The sequence below is a fragment of the Magnolia sinica genome, chromosome 8 (genome assembly GCF_029962835.1).
Source record: "Magnolia sinica isolate HGM2019 chromosome 8, MsV1, whole genome shotgun sequence".
NCBI classification, from domain to species: Eukaryota; Viridiplantae; Streptophyta; class Magnoliopsida; order Magnoliales; family Magnoliaceae; genus Magnolia; species Magnolia sinica.
This window is the reverse complement of record NC_080580.1, coordinates 42,000,137-42,023,213: the sequence shown is the minus strand read 5'-3', so window position 1 is coordinate 42,023,213 and position 23,077 is coordinate 42,000,137. Positions and strand designations below refer to the sequence as shown.

At 37.8% G+C, this 23,077-nt stretch overlaps 1 protein-coding gene across 4 annotated transcripts in view; it reads left to right on the top strand.

Moving 5' to 3' along the window:
* The window catches only part of LOC131253265 (importin subunit alpha-9), an 87,995-nt gene that overhangs the window by 51,049 nt on the left and 13,869 nt on the right, over positions 1-23,077 (top strand). For 3 of the 4 annotated variants that reach the window (XM_058254214.1, XM_058254210.1, XM_058254213.1), the window contains exons 9-10: positions 9,779-9,837; positions 9,917-10,222. In XM_058254214.1, the coding sequence (XP_058110197.1) occupies positions 9,779-9,837; positions 9,917-10,222 (365 nt within the window). Of the gene's footprint in view, positions 1-9,778; positions 9,838-9,916; positions 10,223-10,489; positions 10,797-23,077 lie in introns of those variants that run through there. The other variant, XM_058254212.1, reaches the window with a different exon arrangement.

Below are 23,077 nucleotides of genomic sequence, written 5' to 3'. Positions count from 1 at the left end.
CTCGTAGACTCTTTAAGTTCGTGGCCAAAAAGATACATCTAAACTGAAAGTTCTAAAATTTCACGAATAATAGTCTTCAATGATGAGAATGCCTACGTTGACTTTTGGTGATTTGTGAAACAAACTTCATAAACCAAACCCTAAATAGCTGGAACAAAGCTATTATGCTGATGATGAATAATAGTCTCTAAGGTAGCTTGTTTAGGAGAGAAGCCCAGTTGATCACATTGGCAAAATCTCTTTCCATTATCGAGGTGTTAAAAAATGCAAGGGCCTCATCAAAGAGCCATCACTTTTGCTTCTCTAGTATTTCTTTAATTCCCAATGGATTGAGTAATTCCATTTTGATGTAATCTTTATTGTCCATAGAACACTATCAGTGCCAAAGGCACTTGAGACTTTTTTTAAAAGGTTTTTGACAGATAATTGAAAATTTATTAAGAATGCAACACAATGTTAGGAAAAGCTGTAGAAGAAAGATTTGCAGACTTTGTTGCTTTTACATAAGAAGATCATTCCGGAACAACCATTTCCACTAAACAAATAACCTCTTCAACTGAAGATTCCTTCTTTTGAAAACAACCATTGTTTCGATTTTTCTTGATAAACTAGAAGATTCCCAACACTACAAGCCTCCAAATAGCTTTTCGAGATTTACCCACCACACCTCTATGCATCGCCCATGAGATTTGGAAGAGAAGAATGATGTGTTCCCAAACTTTTTGAGTGAAGGGGCAATGGATTAAAAGATGGTCGATTGACTCTGCGTCTCCTATACACATCAAACATATGTCGGGAAGGATGAGGGACCTCCTTTGGAGATTGTCTATGGTTAGCACTCTCTTCCTCTCCACAAGCCACACAAAATCTACAATCCTTGGAGGGGGTCCATCAGACCAATGTCGGAAAGGGAAGGACAACAAAGAAGACAACTTAGAGATCAATCTATAAAACGATCGCATTGAGAAAACATTGAAGCTGTGGGCTTTCCAAACCATAAAATCTTCTTCAAAAGGCGAAGGCATGGCAAGCAAGCTTCAAATGATTGAGAAGGTGAAGAAACTCCTTAATTACTCTTCCAACAAATTACTTTGGCAAGGAGACCAAACAATAGACCCTCCACCTTTGGAATAACATCTATAGACAAGAATAAAATGGTCTAAGGCAAGGCTATCAAGACTCGGGAATGTATCTTGTAATGACCCGTCCTCGCACCAAATGTCCACCCAAAGATGAATGCGATTCCCCTTTCAAGGAGAAAAGGAGATTCCTCCCCAAAACAAGTGCTCAGTGGACACAATTGCCTTCCAAACATGGGAAAGTGTAGTAGAGAGGAAGGTTTTATGTGCCAATCACTCAACTGAGTGCCGTATTTGGAAACTTAGAGTTCCCTCCATAATTTGCCCACCTATGAACCAAACCTAAGACAATTTTCAAACCGACTCCTCCCTCGTTAAGCGGCTTGCAAACTTTATCCCGTATGAGTAAATTAAAGTTCCTCTTTTCCTCGCCCCTTTTCACAAGAAGTTTCTTCTCAATTTATTGAGTCCAATGTTTTCGGTAGCGTAACTTCCTAGTAGCATAAGCTACAGGGTATGTAGCATAGCGTAGATAGCGTAAGCTACCTGAAATCTCATTTTTTAAGCGGTTTTTCTATGTTAGTTTAACACCTATTTTAAAATGGTGATGACTTATACCTATGACACGTGACACTACATTAAACTAATCCGGACCATCCAAATTGTCGTCCATATTGTGGATAGAGCACTTAAATCAATCCAGACCACCCAAATTGTGGAATGAATTTCTGATGTTTCAATAAATGGAAAAAAAAGAGGCCACACTTAGAGATGTCTAAAGGTAGAGAGAGAGAGAGAGAGAGAGAGAGAGAGAGAGAGATTTCGCATGGAAATAAGTGGTTGATGATCCAGATTTGTAGTCAAGAACTTGTAGAAATTATGCATTTCGTAAATTTTATCATATTTTCTATTATTTTAGTTAAAAAATATTAAGGATTGTGTAGCTTACCCTACACGCTATAGAGGGCCAAACGCCATGCTATACACTACACACTATTTAAAACATTGATTGTGTCTATTTAACACCAATTTTTCGCATTTGAAGAGGGACACTAAATAAATTGGCATGTTTGAAAAGGCGGCTTTGATAAGAGTTTGCTAACCTCCCAAAGAAATATAATGATGCTTCGAAGATGACAACTTCCTTTCAATTCTATCAATAACCTTGTTGGCTTTTTGATGCAGGACAAATTAACCACCTGCTCTAAAAGCTCGAACTGTTAGATCATGGTGAATCAATCCCTTTATCTCATAGCCTAGGCCCCACATCTCATGGGTTAAGACCTCGGCCGAACCCCTCTTGTGGGCCCCAAATCACATGGGCCACCCACCCCGAGTGTGTCCCCGCATCCCACGGCCTACTCCATTCGAGCTCGGTGTGAAATGCGCATTAATCACCCCCGGTGAGGAGTCTCGAACACGAGACCTACTCCATGGGCCCCAAATCACATGGCTTACCCACTCCGAGTGTGTCCCCGCATCCCATGGGCTACCCCACTCGAGCCCGGTGTGAAAATTCCCCTGCATTAATCACCTCCGGCGAGGAGTCTCGAACATGAGACCTCTCGCTCTGATACCAATTTGATGTAGGACAATTAATCACTTGCTTCAAAAGCTCGAACTGTTAGAGCACGGCGAATCAATCCCTTTATCTCATAACCTAGGCCCCACATCTCATGGGTTAGGACCTCGGCGGAACCCCCCTCGTGGGCCCCAAATCACATAGGCCGCCCACCCCGAGTGTGTCCCCACATCCCACGGGCTACCCCACTTGAGCCCGGTGTGAAATGCGCATTAATCACCCCCAGTGAGGAGTTTCGAACATGAGACCTACCCCATGGGCCCCAAATCACATGGGTCACCCGCCCCGAGTGTGTCCTCGCATCCCATAGGCTACCCCACTCGAGCCCGGTGTGAAAATGCCCCTGTATTACTGCTCAATGCAAAGGGGCAACCCAAGATATGAAGAAGGGAAAACACCATGTTTGCACCCAGAAACATTTTCCAATTGAAGCTCTTTGCGGTGCACCTAGAAACATTTTCCAACTGAAAAAGCTCTTTGCGGTCCACATGAATTCCCAACATTTTGCATTTAAAAACATTAACATTCAGGATTTGGGCCTTAAAGAGGAGTGTGGTCTCATCTGTCTACCACCGAGCCATGGTTTAAAACACCCATGCACCCACCCACACCCACACACCACTAAATACAATTTCCAACACCAATTTTGAGGCACACCCTATCAAAGAAAACGTGACCACCCGAGATAGGACAAGCAACCGAAATTGAATTTCCAGCAACTATCTTTGTGATTACCTCGAAGCTGTCTGATGACCAGAGATTTATCGTATGTTAAACAAAGAATAAGTCTTGAATAGGACTAGGGTCCAGAATCATCCTAAGTTAGTAGAGAATGGGAAACTAGATTTAGTAGTACTGATGCATAATAAGTGCTGCAAAACCGAACTTCCATTGACCTTTTGAAATATAAAAGAATAAACTGGAAATCCCTGTGTCGAACAGATGCAATACAACTGATGCAGGACAATTAACCACTTTCTCTAAAAGGTTGAACTGATAGAGCATGGCGAATCAATTCCTTTATCTCATAGCCCAGGCCCCACGTCCCATGGGTTAGGACCTCGGCCAAACCCCCCTCGTGGGCCTCACTTCACATGGGTTCCGCTTCACACGAGTCACCCACTTCACACGGGTGGGGCTTGCCGCACACGAGCTACCCGTCTCACACAGGCTGCCCACCTCGCTTGAGGTGTCTCGAACACGAGACCTCCCGCTCTAATACCAATTTGATGCAGGACAATTAACCACTTGCTCTAAAAGTTCGAACCGATAGAGCATGGCGAATTAATCCCTTTATCTCATAGCCCATGCCCCACATCTCATGGGTTAGGACCTCAGTCGAACCTCCCTCGTGGACCCCACTTCACATGAGCCACCCGCACACATGGATAGGGCCCGCCTCACATGAGCCACCTGCCTCATGCGGGCCGCTCACTCCAAGTGTGCCCTTGCATCCCACAGGCCACTCCACTCGAGCCCGGTGTGAAAATGCTCCCATATTAATCACCCCCGGTGAGGAGTCTCGAACACGAGACTTCCCGCTTTGATACCAATTTAATGTAGGACAATTAACCACTTGCTCCAGAAGCTCGAACTGATAGAGCATGGCGAATCAATCCCTTTATCTCGTAGCCCAGGCCCCAAATTCATGGGTTAGGTCCTTGGCCGAACCCTCCTCGTGGGCCCCAAATCCATGGGTTCCACCTTCTCGTGGGCCCCAAATCTATGGGTTCCTGATGTAGGACAATTAACCACTTGCTCTAAAAGCTCGAATTGATAGAGCATGACAAATTAATCCCTTTATCTCATAGCCTAGGCTCCAAATCCACAGGTTAGGTCCTCGGCTGAACCCTCCTTGTGCCCCAAATCCATGGGTTTTGCTCCCTTGTGAGCCCCAAATTCATGGGTTCAGCCTCACACGGCCACCCGCCTCACACGGGCCCCAAATCCATGAATTTCATGGGCCGCCCGCCCTGAGTGTGCCCCTGCATCCCACAGGCCACCCCACTCGAGTTCGGTGTGAAAATGCCCCTGCATTAACAACCCAAAGCTTGAATTCCAGATTAGTGCTTCAAGCATTTCCAGAACAGTGCCTTGAACTCCACACTATATTCATTATGCGATCTCCAGCTTGAAATCTTAGGAAACAAAAAAAGTGGAAAGCACGATGAGATTAACTGGGAAGATTCTTTGCACGGACTTTGCATGGAGTCACACGATTAGAGAACTGGGAGAATTGCAATTCCAGGTAGGGGTTTATTTCAGTTCCAGGAATAAAGAAAATAAAGAGTTATTCCATCAAACTATATACATGATCTCTAACATCACGATCAAACATGAACATGCATCTAGCCGCCGATCCAACACAAGTATAGGAGCTCCAAAGATCAGTGCTCTAGACACTCCTTTTGAACTGTGGAATCCACAATTCTAACCTGGTTGGCCTTTCCTGTGGGGCCTTGATCATATTTTCCTTATTTCTTTTGGTTGGTTCCATAATTAGTTTCCTTGTATCTATAAATGTGCTCAATAATTCAGGGGTTTTGACTTTTAAGTCTAAGTTGATGTTTAACTGGTTTTGTAAGTAAGATACCTATTTTAGATTATATGTTGCTTTCTAGAACTATGTGAAAAGGCTTCTACAAATGACCGTAAACATGGGTTAGAAACACGATTTATTGATGGAATAGAAGTTTCTCCTTGAGGCGTCCATATTGCTAGTTCTAGATTCTAGAATAGTGATTCTGCTCTCATTTCTTCTAGTTTCACCTTTTTATTCAAATTCCATTTTTTTTCTTTAATTGCATGGATCATGGAGATCTAATTTGGGATTCAGATCTTGAATGCATGTTCTAGAATTGATTTTCTTTATCTTGGGTTCTATTTTTGCTTCATATTGTGTCAATTTTGGTAGCAAGGCAAGTTCGCTCTTTTGTAATTTGTTTGGTATTTAACTGGGAATGCAATTTTCTTTCAAAATCTTCTGCACCCAAATCCTACTCAATCGATACCCATTGGATCCCAAAAACCCAACCCAATTTCGAAAATCTATCCAAACTCCAGCTGCACACTATTTTCCTCATCTCAATTTTAATCTATAGCCTAAGGCCAGGCCCAAATTCAGACTGCAGTCTATATACTATAGCATTGATTGTAGCCTATCAAATCATTCATGAACACTGACTGTATGTAAACATCTCAGCCTAAACCCTATCTAGAATCTATTACGTAGATCCAATTTTTTTGCTGCAGCCTATGTATAAACAAAACTCCAAGCAGCACATTGGGTCCTTACCAAAATCTCACCTTAAAGCCTAATCTTAAACTTAAAAGGCTCAACCAAAGCTAATCTCAATCCAAAATTTCAGACCGTAAGTCATCATCAATATACATCATCAAAACCCACAATAGTGACCTATCTCAACTTAATCCAGTAGCTACAGTCCATAAGCAGTCCAATTTGCTAAGCCTCATTCCTGATTCATTCTTGTTTTTACCAGTCCGGAAAATGATCCAATTCTCAAAATCCCAGCACATTCTTTCAACAATTGTCCCTAAAGTAGCCCCTAATTTCTTCCATTTTCAGCACTAACCTGTCCACAATCCAACCTCACACCAACCGTTAATCTCAGCCCCTTTTTCCAGCCATGGTCCAGTCAACCTATCTAAAACCCGGCAGAAAACAGTCTCCAAAGAGCCCATTACCCAGTCTTTAAATCAGTCCCTATTCCAGAACAATGTTACCACAAGTTGGTATGAAACTTTGATGCTAATAAATAGGAGGCATCATCATGGGGTCCTAAGATGGTAGAAACCGAGCATGGTGTTATGTTTAGAGCAATAATTAAACAGTCGCAACTCATTAATGAGTTTATGAACGCTCTATACTTGGATTAATGGAGTGTCAAAAGAAATTCTCAATATAGATGGACATGTCCAAAGAATCAGGGTATAGGCCTTTGGCTGGGTACTAATGATGGGGTGTTGAGTTCTAGAAGTCTCATGTTTGCTATGTGGGAGAGCTTGGCTCCAGGACGGGAAAGAATCAAGTTGAGAGCCTTTGGTATCAAGTTGAGAGCCTTTGGTTGGGTACGGATGATGGGGTGTTAACTTCCAGAATTCTCATGTTTGGTATGTGGGAGAGCTTGGCTCCAGGATAGGAAAGCCGAAGAAATAAGTATGAGCCGATTTTGGATTAACCAACATGTACCATGTGCTGGAAGGGTGGATAGCATCTTAATACTCCAACCAATGCTTTCCTAATTGACATTCTTGTGGTGTTGGTAGTCTCTCTTGGACAATCCTACTTGGTCAAGAAGGTACCATGGGTACTGTAGACATGGCCACCTTATGGGATATTAGCCCCCGCATTAAAGAACCCCGAACATTCCCCATTTTCTTGATCATTGTTATGATATCCAGTGTTTTAAGTATTGATGATATCACCCAATATTTCTCACGATATATCTTTGTATCCCACCTGTGCGATAGACAACACACAAGTAGTGGGATATATCCCACATGTTCGATCCATTTGATTTTCAATCCTTTTTTGGTTCTTGTATAAATTATGTTAAGTCAATGTCAAATTGCTACAAATCCATGTTTTTTCAAGCTTCGATTTTGAGATTTGGAGGGGATGGGCTGATTTGTGGAAAATTGAAAAAATAAATAAAAATAAAGTCAAAATTTCCCAATTTCTCTCAAATCGTTTGCAATCTGTGTCGGAACATAAAATCAAACATGTATGTAACATTATCTAGTGATTCTTCTTTTGCTTTTGAATGTATTGCTTGTGTTTCCAGACTTCTTACCTTTATAAATTATATAAATAGACTTTGAATATACTTGCATCAATTCAGTTAGACAATGCATAAATTAGGATCCCGTACAAAGAAAACCTATTATGTGCACTTGTTTTTTGTAATGTTTTGATTCATAAGAGTGTATTGATGTCTTTTTTAACAATTACTACAGTTTCATTGAAAAATTCGATCAATTTCCCAATGTTTCCCCATGTTTCCAACAACATCGATGCATTATGTGATATAACCGATATATCCCATGCGATAACCGATACGTATCTGTATTCCAAGGGTGTGATGCATAACACGATACCGATATTTCGAAGACTGATGATATCCATGGCGAGCAAATTGATCAAAGTGCATACTCATGGAGATTTTGAGATTCTTTGGAAATTAGATCACAATGCTTCAATGATTACCAATTGCTTTCATTGGAAGCCTATTTATTAATGATTTGGTATCCTAGATGAACGAAAAGTGCAATTCACTAATATGAAACTCAAGGGCTCAGTGTGAAATTCACGACACCACTTTGAAGCTCAGTTGCATTGTGGTATCAATATTCTTCTATAGACATCCATATTCACAAATACACATAATAAAAGAAACATAGAGCTGGAAGGGATTCATTGATTTGGATTCTTGTACATTCTAGGTTGTGATTGAGCATGAGCCTTTAATTACATTCCAGCGGAAACACCCTTGATTTTGAAACAAAGTCAAGGACTAAAGTGACTATAAATGTTCAAATGGACTAGAGTAAGAAAGGCCATGGATGTAATGATGACTTCCCTCTTCTCCTGCCCATGGAGGAGGAGCGCCTCTGTCGCATTCTTGTGTTATGGTCTACCCACCTATGATGAAAGATTACATTTTCTCCACCAGCACATGCATGGTGGAGATCTTTTGTGTGTGGATCCCTAGCACAAACGCACGCAGGAAGGTAAGGGTATTGTTCCATAGGCACAGACACTCTTGAAGGCATGTAAATAGGAGATGGAAGTTCCATTATTTGGGCTTGGACGCACTCATGGACATGGGATTCGGAGATGCCCCTCTTAAGGGTGGATGCGCGGACAAGCTTTGAGAAGGGTAACTGCTATGTCTTAACTCTGGTATGCAGACGTGCTTAATGATGAGATGGTTGCACAAACAATTACGAAGGAAGTGCTCAATCATAACGTGAACAAACTCGTCAATACATGAGGCACGCTTAACAGAGTGGAATGCTCAACGGTATATGATATGCGCTCAATTGAGTGAGTGGTGTGCTCAATGATATGAGATGCGCTCATAGAAATTAGGGATGTGCTTCATGGATATAGGGCATGTCTGTTGCTCCTCTCTCTTCTTGCTTGAATCTCACCTATATGAGGGCACTAGGGGTGTACATCGAGTCGAACCGATGTGGGTTATATGCTCGTGTGATAAACAGTGAAGGTGGGTCATATGCTCTAAGTCGTACAGTTACATTGTCTTTTTGCTTTCCCGTTGTTTTGTCTTGCTTTTTGCCCATAAATAGTCCCGTAATTTTTACTGCAGCTTTCGCTTTTTTTCACCTACTGCTTGCTTTGAGACTTCTTGTGAATGTCCGTGGGCATTTGTGTGCTATTGTTTTTTTGCTGTGTGTCTGTGGGACGTGTGCACGGCCGCTATTTCCACTGTGCATCTGTGGTTCCCCCTTTTATATAGAAAGTGTTCCATGCAGCTCCTAAACTAAAAAGCCTAAGCTACTAACAGAACTTACTAACAATGCTTACCTGCCAACCTTGTAACAGAAAAATTCTAGAAACAAAGAACAGAAACCAAGGACAATCGTTAGAAATGCATTGCCAAGTAGGCTTGATCATGCTGAACATTTGGGTCAAATTTAGCGGGCTGTACTGCGAGGTGTATTAGGCAATACAGTCTTCGTTTGTTATGCCAAATGATATGGAGAGTTAATTTGTACGATCAGACAGTTTAACCACACAGTTTGACCGATTTGATTGTCAGGTGAATCAAGGGATCCAATCTTCTTCTTGCAACATGTCTACACTTGGATTGGGAGTTGTGACAGCATTTGCTGCACTGGTTTTTCTTCATATGTACCTTCCATCTTGGTTAGACATGCAATAGAAAGATTGTTGTTTTTTTTTTAATTTACTTTTTTTATTTTCCTTGATAAAGTCAATCTCTTCTCCATTCTTCACACTAATGGGCCTCTGGGTCCCATATATGTGTACCATGTTGGCACACATGTGACATCTGGGATTATCTTCTTCAGGATACTTCTATTAAAATAAATACTAACATGGTGAAAATTTCAGATAATGTCATATTGGCGCTAATAAAATGTTTGAAAAGTGAGCATCGAGCCTTGAAAAAGGTATTTTCTTTCGTAGTCACTCTTATACTATCAATTGATGTCACCACTGTCTTATTGAATCCTTTTTCAAGTGATGTAGGAGGCAGCCTGGGTCCTGTCTAACATAGCTGCAGGTTCCATTGCACACAAGAAACTGATATATTCTAGTGAGGTCATTCCTTTGTTATTGCGTCTTCTTTCAAGGGCTCCATTTGATATAAGAAAGGAAGTAGCGTATGTGCTAGGAAACCTCTGTGTTGCTAAGACAGAAGGTGCTGGTCTGCCAAACGTGATTCTGGAACATTTGGTTTCACTTGTTGGTAGAGGATGCCTTCAGGGGTTTGTAAATTTGGTTCGCTCTCCTGATATTGAGGCTGCAAGGCTAGGACTGCAGTTCTTGGAACTGGTAAGCAAAAATATCTTGCTATGTTCCAATTCTTTACCTAGTGTTTTCCTTCATGCAATTCATGTGTGATTTTTGTGATATTTATCCAAATGTGTCACTTTTTTTTTTTATTGCTCCCTGTTAGTAGATTGTTTGGCTATTTTGCAGTGTTCATTTTTAATTAGCATTATTCATTCTAATTGCATAGTCAATTGGAATCAGGAAGTATTCATTATTTATTTTATGAGTAAACAATTCACTACTTGTAATATTCCTCTTCTTTGCAAGGCTGGTCCATGTGATGGTTTCCTAACCTCTAAGTCAAAGGTTCGAGGAGTTGGTGCCAACATCTTCGAAAACAATTCACTACTTGTGATACCATACATCTGTGAACGAGAGCTCTTTTACGAGTGTCTTCTTTGACATTATTCTTTGTTCCACAGACTGCAGAGTCTTTGATCTTCTTCTTTGCTTAAATGACTGTTAATTCCAAATCTGGATCTATAACCAGAGAATGTCATTCCACGGTTCTTGTTGTAGTTATTCACGAGATTCCAAATTCTATAGAAGGAATGACCAAGTTTCTCCATGTCAATTTCGGGTGAGCAGCTTTATATTAGAAAGTAGGTTATTGGAACATATCCCTCCCTAGATGGCATAGTGGTCAACTGAATCCTGCACCCATGAGTTTTCCCTCTCCCACTAGGTAACACTGGAATTTCTATGGAGGTAAGGAAGGTAGTGTGACAGGTTAAGTTTGGGGAGTTGCATCCTATCTTTTTCCACAAGCAATGGTTTGCACATCCCAAGGTTTAAACCAAATCTTATTGGCAATTGCTTGGTAAGCTATGCATGATCCCCTAGTATTGTACTTAAACTAATTTGCATGATGATGATGACCACCATCTAAGCCTTATCCCAACCAGTGTTTTAAATATCGACGATATCAGCTGATATATCCCACGATATATCATGTATCCCACCCGTGCGATACGAAATGCACAAGTAGTGCGATATATCCCACATGTTTGATCCGGTGAGCATTTTCGATTTTCGACCCTTTTTTTTCTTCTTCTGCAAATCATGTTAAATTCAATTGTTACAAATCCATGATTTTTCATGTTTTGCATGAAAAATCACGGATTGGGAGCTTCAATTTCGAGATTTGGAGGAGATGGGCCGGGTTGCGGAAAATTGAAAAAAATAAAAATAAAATCAATTTCTTGCAAATAAGTTGCAGTCTGTCCAAACATAAAATCAAACATGTATGTAACTAGATCTAGTGATTCTTCTTTTGCTTTTGAATGTATTTCTTGTGTTCCCACACTTTTCTTACATTTATAAATTATATGAATAGACTTTGAATATGCTTGCATCAATTCAGTTAGACAACACATAAATTAGTACCCCATACAAAGAAAACCTATTATATGCACTTGTTTTTCGTAATGTTTTGATTTATTAGTGTGTATTGATGTCTTTTTTTTTTTAACAATCACTGAAGTTTCATTGAAAATTCGACCAATTTCCCAATGTTTCCCCATGTTTCCAACAACAATGATACATTACGCGATACCACTGATATATCCCATGTGATAACCGATACGTATCCGTATCCCAAAGGCGCAATACGTAACGCGATACCGATATTTCGATCACTGATCCCAACTAAAACTAATTTGCGTGATGATGATGATCATCATCATCTAAGCCTTATCCCAACTAAACCTATTATATGCACTTGTTTTTCGTAATGTTTTGATTTATAAGTGTGTATTGATGTCTTTTTTAATAATCACTGAAGTTTCATTGAAAAATTCGACCAATTTCCCAATGTTTCCCCATGTTTCCAACAACAACGATACATTATGCGATACAACCGATATATTGCATGTGATAACTGATATGTATCCGTGTCCCAAGGGCGCAATATGTAAAGCGATACCGATATTTCGAACACTGATCTCAACTAAAACTAATTTGCATGATGATGATGATCATCATCATCTAAGCCTTATCCCAACTAATTGGGGTCAGCTACATGAATCCTTTTCCACCATTCCACTTTATCAAGGGGGTTATAACTTCGGTTAGACCATAGGTTATCAAGCCTTTTAAACTAATTTGCACTAATTTGTATGATATGTTGTAAAAGCTTCAATTGGGTGACTTTGGTTCCTTTTGGAAAACAAAAACTTTCATCACTTAATATCTGTGTTAGCAAGGAGTAAAATATGGTGGTTGGGTTAAAATACGCTTATTATTATTTTGGATTTTATTGTCCTCACTCGAAATACATGTTGAAAGCGATAGTTGTAGACCATTTAAGGGATGACTCATTGTCTAACCCTTATCCCAACTAATTGGGGTCAGCCATATGAATCCTTTTCTGCCATTTCACTCTATCAAGGGTCATAACTTCAATTAGCATAGGTCATCAAGTCTTTTTTTATTTGCATGATATGTTGTAAAAACCTCAATCATGTGACTTTGGTTCCCTTCGGTAGAAAAAAAAACTTCTATCACAATGTTTGCATTAGCAAGGAGTAAAATATGGTGGGCCAAACCAATGTAAAAGTGTGTTCTCATCATAAATGTGGTCCAAGCTTATTGGACAGGTCGCCATCCTCATCTAAATTTGCCACACGCCTTGAATTCCACAGTTGCAGCTTCATGTTATAATGCATATAAACGAGTTGATGCAACATCCTTGTCTGCAGTTTATTTATATTCTTTGAATGAATGAGTGCAAAACAACTCCAGTTCCTCTTGCAACTAGAGTAGGAAGTTGTCTTACTCAAAACTTTGGTTGTAATTACTGTGAAAGTTGGTGCACTCTCTCCATAATGCATTCACCAATTCGCTGCATGGGAAAGAAACTTACATTAGTTAGTAAAATTTCAAATCCATTCTATTTTTATATCATTAAATAATATAGTTTGTACAATAATAGTAATAAATAGTAAAACATCAATTTATTACCTGAAGCTGTTTGATGGATTGCCTTTTATGCAATGGTGTTGGAGAAATTGCCTTGGTGAAGTGTATATATTTCCAATTATGGACAATACATACAACAAAAGCCGCAAAACATTTATAATGTTTAAAGCACAGAAATAACAAAATGAAGATGAATAAGTAAAGACTTAGTGTACTTCATTCAATGCCCTTCTTTGTTTATTTTTGTCAGGCTCTAATCTTTCTATTATGTTCTTAAGCCCAACATGAACCTCATCACCCTCAACATATGATTGAGAATACATGTTTCTTGGATTTAATTAGTTTCCTACATTGCAATAACGAACTTAGTAATAATCAAGTTAATCGGTTAAACAAGAAGTGCACAACAACAAAGAATTTACCTACTGCATGAAGATGGTGGTGAAATTGATTCATCTGATGCTTGTTGAGCATTGTCCAGTAATCCAAGTAGTATGTACAATCCTGATGAATAGCAAGCCTTGGCCTGTCCATGGGGATGTTGAGGAAGCCCATGTAGGTACCTACTCGAATTCGATAAGACAAAAGACTCTCATCAATGGTTCCATCACCTTGAGGATGTTTGAAACACTTTTCTAGTATGTGTTGTTCCTTACGGTCTCCACAACCTCAACTGGTGTTCCCAATGTCTTCTTTATGTATTTCGTATTGAGCCAATTTTGTGAAGCAAACATCTTGCTCAACTCTTCCTGATGCTGATGCAAACTCTCAAGGGATATATTGTTTGTTGCAAATTTAGTTGGCACAGGCCTAAGGAGCTTCCTTCCCTTCATGAACTTCCTAATCATGATGACTGGTTGGTTGTGGTTGCATATGAACTTTGTCACTTTCCCATTTTAACTAGTTTCGTGACATTCTTATTCTTTCCAATATCTTCTAAGATGAGGTCGATGCAGTGCGCGACACATGGTGATCATAACAAATGTGGTCTCTTTTCTATCCTTTTTTTCCCGTTGCCTTGTACATTGCTACATTATCGGTCACAATCTGCGCGAAATTTGTCTCTCCAATCCCATCTACCCCCTATTCATAAGGTTGAATATAGAATCTGCATTCTTCGTTGCCTTTGATGCATCAATTGATTTATGGAACACTGTACCCAAGTGGCAGTATACCATGAAATTGATCATGCTACTCCTAGTTGGGCTGATGCAACCATAACACATAATAGTGCATCCTTTAGTCTACCACATGGGTTTCATGGTGGTCATGTACACCTTCACATCGTCATAGTCTACATCTGTCCACTTCACCTTAATGTTACGAAATGTGGGGTACTTTACTTTGCCTGCCTTTGTTGCTGTATCAATCACCACTTGCCGAAAAGGCGAGTTGGCAACATCTAGAGCTATGTTGAGCTTGGTTGCTTCCTTACCAAGCTTCTTAACTCCAATTTTGGTCCACGTTTGTTTGATCTTCTTCTATTTTGTTGTCTTCTTCCGAAACAAAATTGGATCACATAAGGGCCTCTTGGGCTCTACCACATTTTCCACAGGAACACATTGTGTTGTCTCTTTTTGGTTTTCTCTCTCCTCACCAATGTGACCTCCCGGTTTGAAACATCACCGTACTTGGAACATTATCGTCATCATCAACACCCATATAGTTAGGTCCAAGGCCAAACACATCTTATCAGGACGCATTAAGTGCATCATTTCTTCTCTTCTACATTTCAAGTTTTTGTTTCAACTCTTGCAAACTTTGTTGCATCGTTAATATTTACCTTGGTAGACTAAGGCACCATGCAAACTATCCCTTTTGATGTGCTAAATGTTACTTGACTCGTGTGATTCCTTCACTTATTAATTGGCCACAGTAGTTGCACTTCATTGCGTGTCTAACCCCACTTACTCTCTCACAATATTGCCATCCAATATCATCACTCCATGCCATGTTTTTTATATTTTTATTTTTATTTTTATTTTTAAAATTTAAAAAAAAAATTTTTTTTAATTTTTTTTTTTAAATTTCAAGTACAAGTTACACTTACACTTTAAAATTTACAATTCAAGTACCCCAAAACCAAATCCCCAAACTAGTGTTTTTGGCAGCGTACGCTACGTAGCGTAGCTAAAATGTTACATAGCGCATGCTGGTAACGTGCCTCCTAGGTAGCGTACACTACAGAGGGTGTAGCGTATGCTACGTACTCTGTAGCGTGTATCGCTAGTTGCATACGCTACCACCAACTCCCTTTTTTTAAAGTGTTCTTTAAATGTTTGTCTGTGGGGTCTTTTGAAAATGGTGGTGATTCACATACATTACACATGGCAACACCTTGCATCAATCTGGACCATCCAAATTGTGGTCCCTATTGTGCTGACTCTACATCCATACGGTTACACCCATTGGACAATCTTAACCATTTAATTTGGGGCCTGAAATTGTACGGTTGGAGAAACTTTAGGTCTGATAAATGGTATTAGACTCGTTAAGTTAAAAAAACCTTATAACTTAAGTCCTTTACGAAAGGGTTTTGAAAACCCTATTGACTTCTGTGTCTCTGCTTTCGGCACAAGAAAATTTGGGGATTTTGGATTTCTCAAAATACAATTCCGTTTGAATCAAGGCTTTAGGGGTTTGATCGGTCCTATGGGAGGATACTACGGGTGGAATTTCAACAACATTGGACAAAAAACGAAAGAGAAAAGGATTTCCCAAATTTGACATTTGTGCGATTGTGGGCCTTTGGATTTGATATTTTTGCTTGATTTCAAAGAAATTAAGGGTATGTTTAGTAGTATTAGCTTCATTTTGTTATATTGTTATGCTTTTATTTGTCATTTTTCCATATTTGATTGTTTTATTTTATTTTATTTTTTTCAATTTTATTCTCTGGATGGGTGCCTTTTTTTTTTTTAAAAAATAAAAATAAAAATTATATCTCAAGCAAGGTGTTCCTTATCCGTTATGATACGCCTGTAAAGGCCTATACATATAGGTAACAACCATGACCATTACACGATACGAGGGTGAAATGGGGTGGTTGGCTTTTTTGGACGATATCGGCCGTTATGGTGGCCGTAAATGCCGATATGGGGCATAACAATCATTACCCCCTGTAACGGTCGAAAAACGGCCATTTTTTCCTTATTTAAATCAAAATTTCTCATTTTCCCTCTTTTCTCATTTTAAAAACTCTCCTAGATCATTTTAAAACAGATTTCGACCACTCCTATAATTTTTAAGATTAAAACTGTATATTGAAGTGATTTGAGAGAATAGAAGCTTCGATGGCCTTTTTTTTTTTTTCAAAAGATTGAAATAGTATTTATACCTTTTTTTTTCTACTGTAAACTTAGATACATATTAATCATGTTCACAAATTCACTAGATAGCCCGATACAACACTCTCACCAAAGAGTGGACCGTTACACTACCATAAACATGTTCAAAACAAAAAATGAATGCATATTTGGCCGTTACGGGGTGTAACGGCCGTAACGGGCCAGTAACGGTAACTTTTTTTAAAAAAATTTTTAGCTCTGTTTTTGCTGTTTTTTTGAAACCTCTTGCTTTCAAACTGTTTCTAACTCCTTCTACTACTAATTTTGACCAACCTTAGCTAGGTATTTGATAGAAAAACACATTATATTATAGATTTTTTTGAATCAAAGCTCGGTGGGCCATTTTTCAGAAATTCGTCAAAAATAGGTATTTATACTTTTTTTAATATATTTTGCTGTTTTAATCTTGTCATATGATGTGTTAATCATAGTAGAACATGTTAATGTGCATTTTACAGATTTGGAGTGCCATTTAATAATTTTTTAATATTTTTTTCTATTTACGCATGAATTTTGGCCCCTTTTTTTAAAATTCGAAAAATCAGTTTTTAATGGTTGTTTTGCTGTTTTAATCATGCCATTTGATGTGTTAATCATAGTAGAACATGTTAATGTGCATTTTACAGATTTGGGGTGCCATTTTATATTTTTTTAATATTTTTTTCTATTTACGCATTTATTTTGGCCCTTTTTTAGAAAATTCGAAAAACCATTTTTAAATGATTCTTTTGCTGTTTTAATGATGTCATATGATGTGTTAATAATAGTAGAACATGTTAATGTGCATTTTACAGATTTGGGGTTCCATTTTATATATTTTTATATTTTTTTCTATTTACGCATTTATTTTGGCCCTTTTTTGAAAATTCGAAAATCATTTTTAATGATTCTTTTGCTGTTTTAATGATGCCATATGATGTGTTAATCATAGTAGAACATGTTAATATGCATTTTACAGATTTGGGGTGCCATTTTATATTTTTTATATATTTTTTTCTATTTACGCATTTATTTCGGTATCGCTAGTTGCATACGCTACCACCAACTCCCTTTTTTTAAAGTGTTCTTTAAATGTTTGTCTGTGGGGTCTTTTGAAAATGGTGGTGATTCACATACATTACACATGGCAACACCTTGCATCAATCTGGACCATCCAAATTGTGGTCCCTATTGTGCTGACTCTACATCCATACGGTTACACCCATTGGACAATCTTAACCATTTAATTTGGGGCCTGAAATTGTACGGTTGGAGAAACTTTAGGTCTGATAAATGGTATTAGACTCGTTAAGTTAAAAAAACCTTATAACTTAAGTCCTTTACGAAAGGGTTTTGAAAACCCTATTGACTTCTGTGTCTCTGCTTCCGGCACAGAAAATTTGGGGATTTTGGATTTCTCAAAATGCAATTCCGTTTGAATCAAGGCTTTAGGGGTTTGATCGGTCCTATGGGAGGATACTACGGGTGGAATTTCAACAACATTGGACAAAAAACGAAAGAGAAAAGGATTTCCCAAATTTGACATTTGTGCGATTGTGGGCCTTTGGATTTGATATTTTTGCTTGATTTCAAAGAAATTAAGGATATGTTTAGTAGTATTAGCTTCATTTTGTTATATTGTTATGCTTTTATTTGTCATTTTTCCATATTTGATTGTTTTATTTTATTTTATTTTTTTCAATTTTATTCTCTGGATGGGTGCCTTTTTTTTAAAAAAAAAATAAAAATAAAAATTATATCTCAAGCAAGGTGTTCCTTATCCGTTATGATACGCCTGTAAAGGCCTATACATATAGGTAACAACCATGACCATTACACGATACGAGGGTGAAATGGGGTGGTTGGCTTTTTTGGACGATATCGGCCGTTATGGTGGCCGTAAATGCCGATATGGGGCATAACAATCATTACCCCCTGTAACGGTCGAAAAACGGCCATTTTTTCCTTATTTAAATCAAAATTTCTCATTTTCCCTCTTTTCTCATTTTAAAAACTCTCCTAGATCATTTTAAAACAGATTTCGACCACTCCTATAATTTTTAAGATTAAAACTATATATTGAAGTGATTTGAGAGAATAGAAGCTTCGATGGCCTTTTTTTTTTTTTCAAAAGATTGAAATAGTATTTATACCTTTTTTTTTCTACTGTAAACTTAGATACATATTAATCATGTTCACAAATTCAATAGATAGCCCGATACAACACTCTCACCAAAGAGTGGACCGTTACACTACCATAAACATGTTCAAAACAAAAAATGAATACATAGTTTGAATATTTATGTTATTATGGATTTTTTAGATTTTTATTTTTATTTTATTTTATTTTTCTAAATTTTTCAGGCAAAAGAAAATTTTCAACTGTTATGGGAATTATAACGGTCGTTATGCCTCCGTATCGCCCATTACGGCCATTATCAATACCTGTATTGGTAATAGTGGTGATCGTTATGGCCCACAATTACCGATATAGAATACCTTAATCTCAGGTTTTTTTTTTTGTTTTTTTTTTAATTTTCTTTTATTTTTAAATTTTTTTTTATTCGATCTCACATGTTGTTTATTTATTTTTATTCCATTTCAGGTGCTTTTTTTTTTTTTTTTTTTTCATTTTTTTAAAAAAAAATTCCATCTCAGGTGCTATTTTTTTCAAATTTTTTTATTTTTATTCGATCTGTGTGGCTGTTGTTTTACGATTTTGTATTGAATTGGCCCACATATAGCCTCATTTTGCATGAAAATGGCCCATTTTGAGACCTGTTTTGCGTGAAAAATTCGAAATGGCATGTTTTATTGTTGCATACACTACAATCACTGTTTTAGGACTAACCGAATTCGAAATGGCTTGTTACTTTGTTAGTTGCTTAATGTTCACTTATTTTGTATATTTGTTGATTTGTGAGGTTTTAGTTAATTAAGAAGAAGAGATTTGAGATGTCGAAAGGTGAAGAGAAAGAGAGATTTTGCATGGAAATATGTGATTGATGATCAGTAAAAAACGCATAGGAATTATGTATTATGCAAGTTTTGTGGGCAAAGGTGTACGGGAGGAGTGACGCGCTTAAAGCATCACTTGGCTAGAACCCACATTGGGATTTAGCGTGCCTGAAAGTAACAAAAGAAGCAAAGTTGGAGTGTGCAAATGCTCTCAAGGATTATCTTGAAGAAAAGAAATGAAAACATGAGGTGTTCCGTGACTTGGGAGAGGGGGATCAACATATTTATTGGAATCTAGTAGCGTAGTGCCATTGGTTCTGGTTTTGTCACGGTAAGCCAACCAGTAAGAGCATGGGGTCCAACAGACCAATTTGTAAGAATTGAACGATGACAAGCAACATTAAATTCGAAGTGGAAGAAGGGAGAGAGAAACGAAGTTTGTAAGGTGATTGGGAGATTTTTCTATGTGAATGTATTGTCAGTCAACTTGTGCAATAGCCCTTACTTTCCTACTGTGTGCGAGGCTATTGGAAAGTTTGGACTAGGTTTAAAGCCACCAGCTATGCATGAAATGAGGACGTGGATACTCAAGGAGAGAGTAAATAATGTTGAGGAATTAATGAAGGGGTATTAGGAATCTTGGACAACATATGGCTGCACAATTACATCTGATGGTTGGACGAATGAGAAAAGTAGAAACATTATCAATTTCTTAATAAATAGCCCAGCTGGAAGAATGTTTTATAAGTCCATTGATCCTTTGGATTCTATAAAGAATGGAACTTTATTGTTCAATTATCTTGATGATGTTGTCGAAGAAATTGGGGAAGAGAATGTAGTGTAGGTTATTATAGATAACCATTCAAGCTATGTGAGTGTTGGGAAGAAGCTGATGGAGAAGAGAAAAATGTTATATTGGACTTCATGTGTTGCGCATTGCATTGACTTATTGTTGGAAGATATAGGAAAGATGAATATGTACTTCGAGACACTTGAGAAGGCAATGAAATTTCAAAATTAATTTATGGGCATGGGAAAGTTCTTAGCATGATGAGAAGCTTTACAAACAATAATGAGCTTCAACGGCCAGCAGTGACACACTTTGCCACTGGGTGCCTCACCCTTCGAAGTCTTTATAAGCAAAAAGCGGCTCTTCAAACCATGTTTTCATTAGAAGCGGTCATCTTGTGCTTAGGGTAAAAAGCTAGAAGGAGTGAACGAACTAGCTATCATAATGTTTAATTCAAAGTTTTGGCCACAGGTTTCCTTGTATGTGAAGAGCACCATGCCATTGGTGAGTGTGTTAAGAGAAGTGGATTCAGAGGAGAGGCCTGCAATGGACTTTCTTTATGAATTGGTGAACTCTATGGAGGAGAATATTGCATTCAATTGCAATCAAGTAAAAAAGAAATATCTTTCAATTTGAATAATATAAATGAAAGGTGGACTCCATAGCTTCATCGCCCTTTGCATGCGGCTGGGTATGTTTTGAATCCTCAGATATGGTATTCAGACAGTTCTCTTCACACCTCAATATAAAATGCGGGCTATATGAGTGCATGGCGAGGATGATCCCTGATAGGAAAGGTAGTGATGCTACCGATGTTCATTTGGATATGAATTAGCAATGGATACCATGATGCATCGTTCATCAGGTGATTTTATATTTGCACTTTTCTATTCTTTATGTATATTATGCTTGTGTAATTGATGAAAACATTTAATATTTTATTTTTTAATTAATGTGTAGCTGATTGGTGGGCACGCTTTGGAGAGAGATCACAACTCAAGAGATTTGCAATCCGATTTTTAAGTCTCACATGAAGTGCTTCGGGCTGTGAGTGAAAGTGGAGTACTTTTGAGTAGGTTTCTTTTTCTTTTAGTTTGATATATTCTAAAATCTAAATTAGCTATTAGTAATTAGTAATTTAGTATATTAGTAAGTTTTTTTATTATGTGAATCATCATATGATAGGTCCATACGAAGAAGAGGAATAGACTGGAGCAACAAAAGTTGAATTCTTTGGTTTATGTCATGTAGAGGAGGGCTAAAGTAGACCCTATATTGGTTGACCATATTGCTTCTGATGATGAGTGGATTACTGAGAAAGAAGACTCCACTCTTCCTAACTATACATCTTCCCTTGGAGAGGATAGAAATGAAGCATTTGATGTTAGTGCTATTATACTATTCCAGATTTTGATGATCCAGCTAGTAGCAATGCACCATCAGATGACGGTCCATATCCTACCCCTTCCTCTAATAAAAGAAAGGCTACAACTCCTTTAAGTGAGTACTTTTACTTATAGCTTTCAAGATGATGTTTTATATGCTTTTTTTTTTTTTTCCTTTAAAAAGGAAATTCTAGTGGATCTCTTTTTAATGTATAGGTGGTCCTATGGGAAAATTTCTTGTTCCTGTCGTAGAAGAGAGAGAGAGAAGGATATACGAGGTGAATGATGCAGATGGAGATGCTCATGATGAAAGAATTGGTAGAGGAATGGATGATGATGATGATGACTTGGTACTTGACTAGGAAGATGACCTCTAGACCTCTAGAGTCTAGATTTTAGATTAGAACGTTTAACATTTTTAATGGGGTTTGGTTGCATGAACATCATGGAATATGTACTTGACAAATTTGTGACTTGAGAGTATGGAGATTGTATAATCTTTCTTGTTTTTGTTCTTTTGTCAATGATCTATTTGGCATCCTATGCCTTTTTCTTTATTTTTCTTTGCTATTTTTATTTTTATTTATATTATTTATCATATTTTAATTAAAAAAAATAGTGTTACTTACGCTCAATGTTCGAAGTATCAGTATCGTTACAAGTTTCGTTGTCTGGGGATATAGAAACAATGTCGATATCGCCGATAACTAGAAATAGAAATATGGGGAAACATGGGAAATATAGTGAAACTTTAGGAGATGCTAAAATACATATATTTGATATTTATGAATAAAAAAATTGCAAAAAGAATGAATACAGAATAAGTTTCCATTTAGTTGGGGGGCTTAAAGCACGTGTTGTTGTAAAAAATCAGTCCAACCATCCCATCAATCCCATCTATTCATCCAGTCTGTCATCCAAACATCCATAAGTATTTCAGAACATCGACAACACACGATATTTCGCCAACAAATCGTTGACATCTGGAAAGGAAACGAAAAAAATGTGGTCTCGATATCACCCATGTTGCGTTAATGATAATATTGTCGACAATTTAATCATTGCATACAATCATGCACCCATTAAAAAAATATTGAAATGGAAATTTTTTTAATAAACATATTTTCGGCGACCTCGATATATTGGCGTATTATTGAAATATTGTCGATGCACTGGCGATACAAGTGACACCTGGAATATACACAGTTGAAAATATTGGCAATACATTTGAGATACAAGCGACGTCTAGAATCTACATAGTAAAAAGTATTGGTGATATATTGGTGATGTTTTGCGATACATTGCCAATTACTAGGAATTTCTGACACTATTGGTGTTATCAGTATCGCTAACAGTGTTATCGGTATCATCGAGCTGGAGATAGAGATAATATCAGACATATTTTGATAATATGATAATATCGAGGATGCTCCGAACAATGCTTACGCTACACGCTATGTAGCTTACGCTACACACT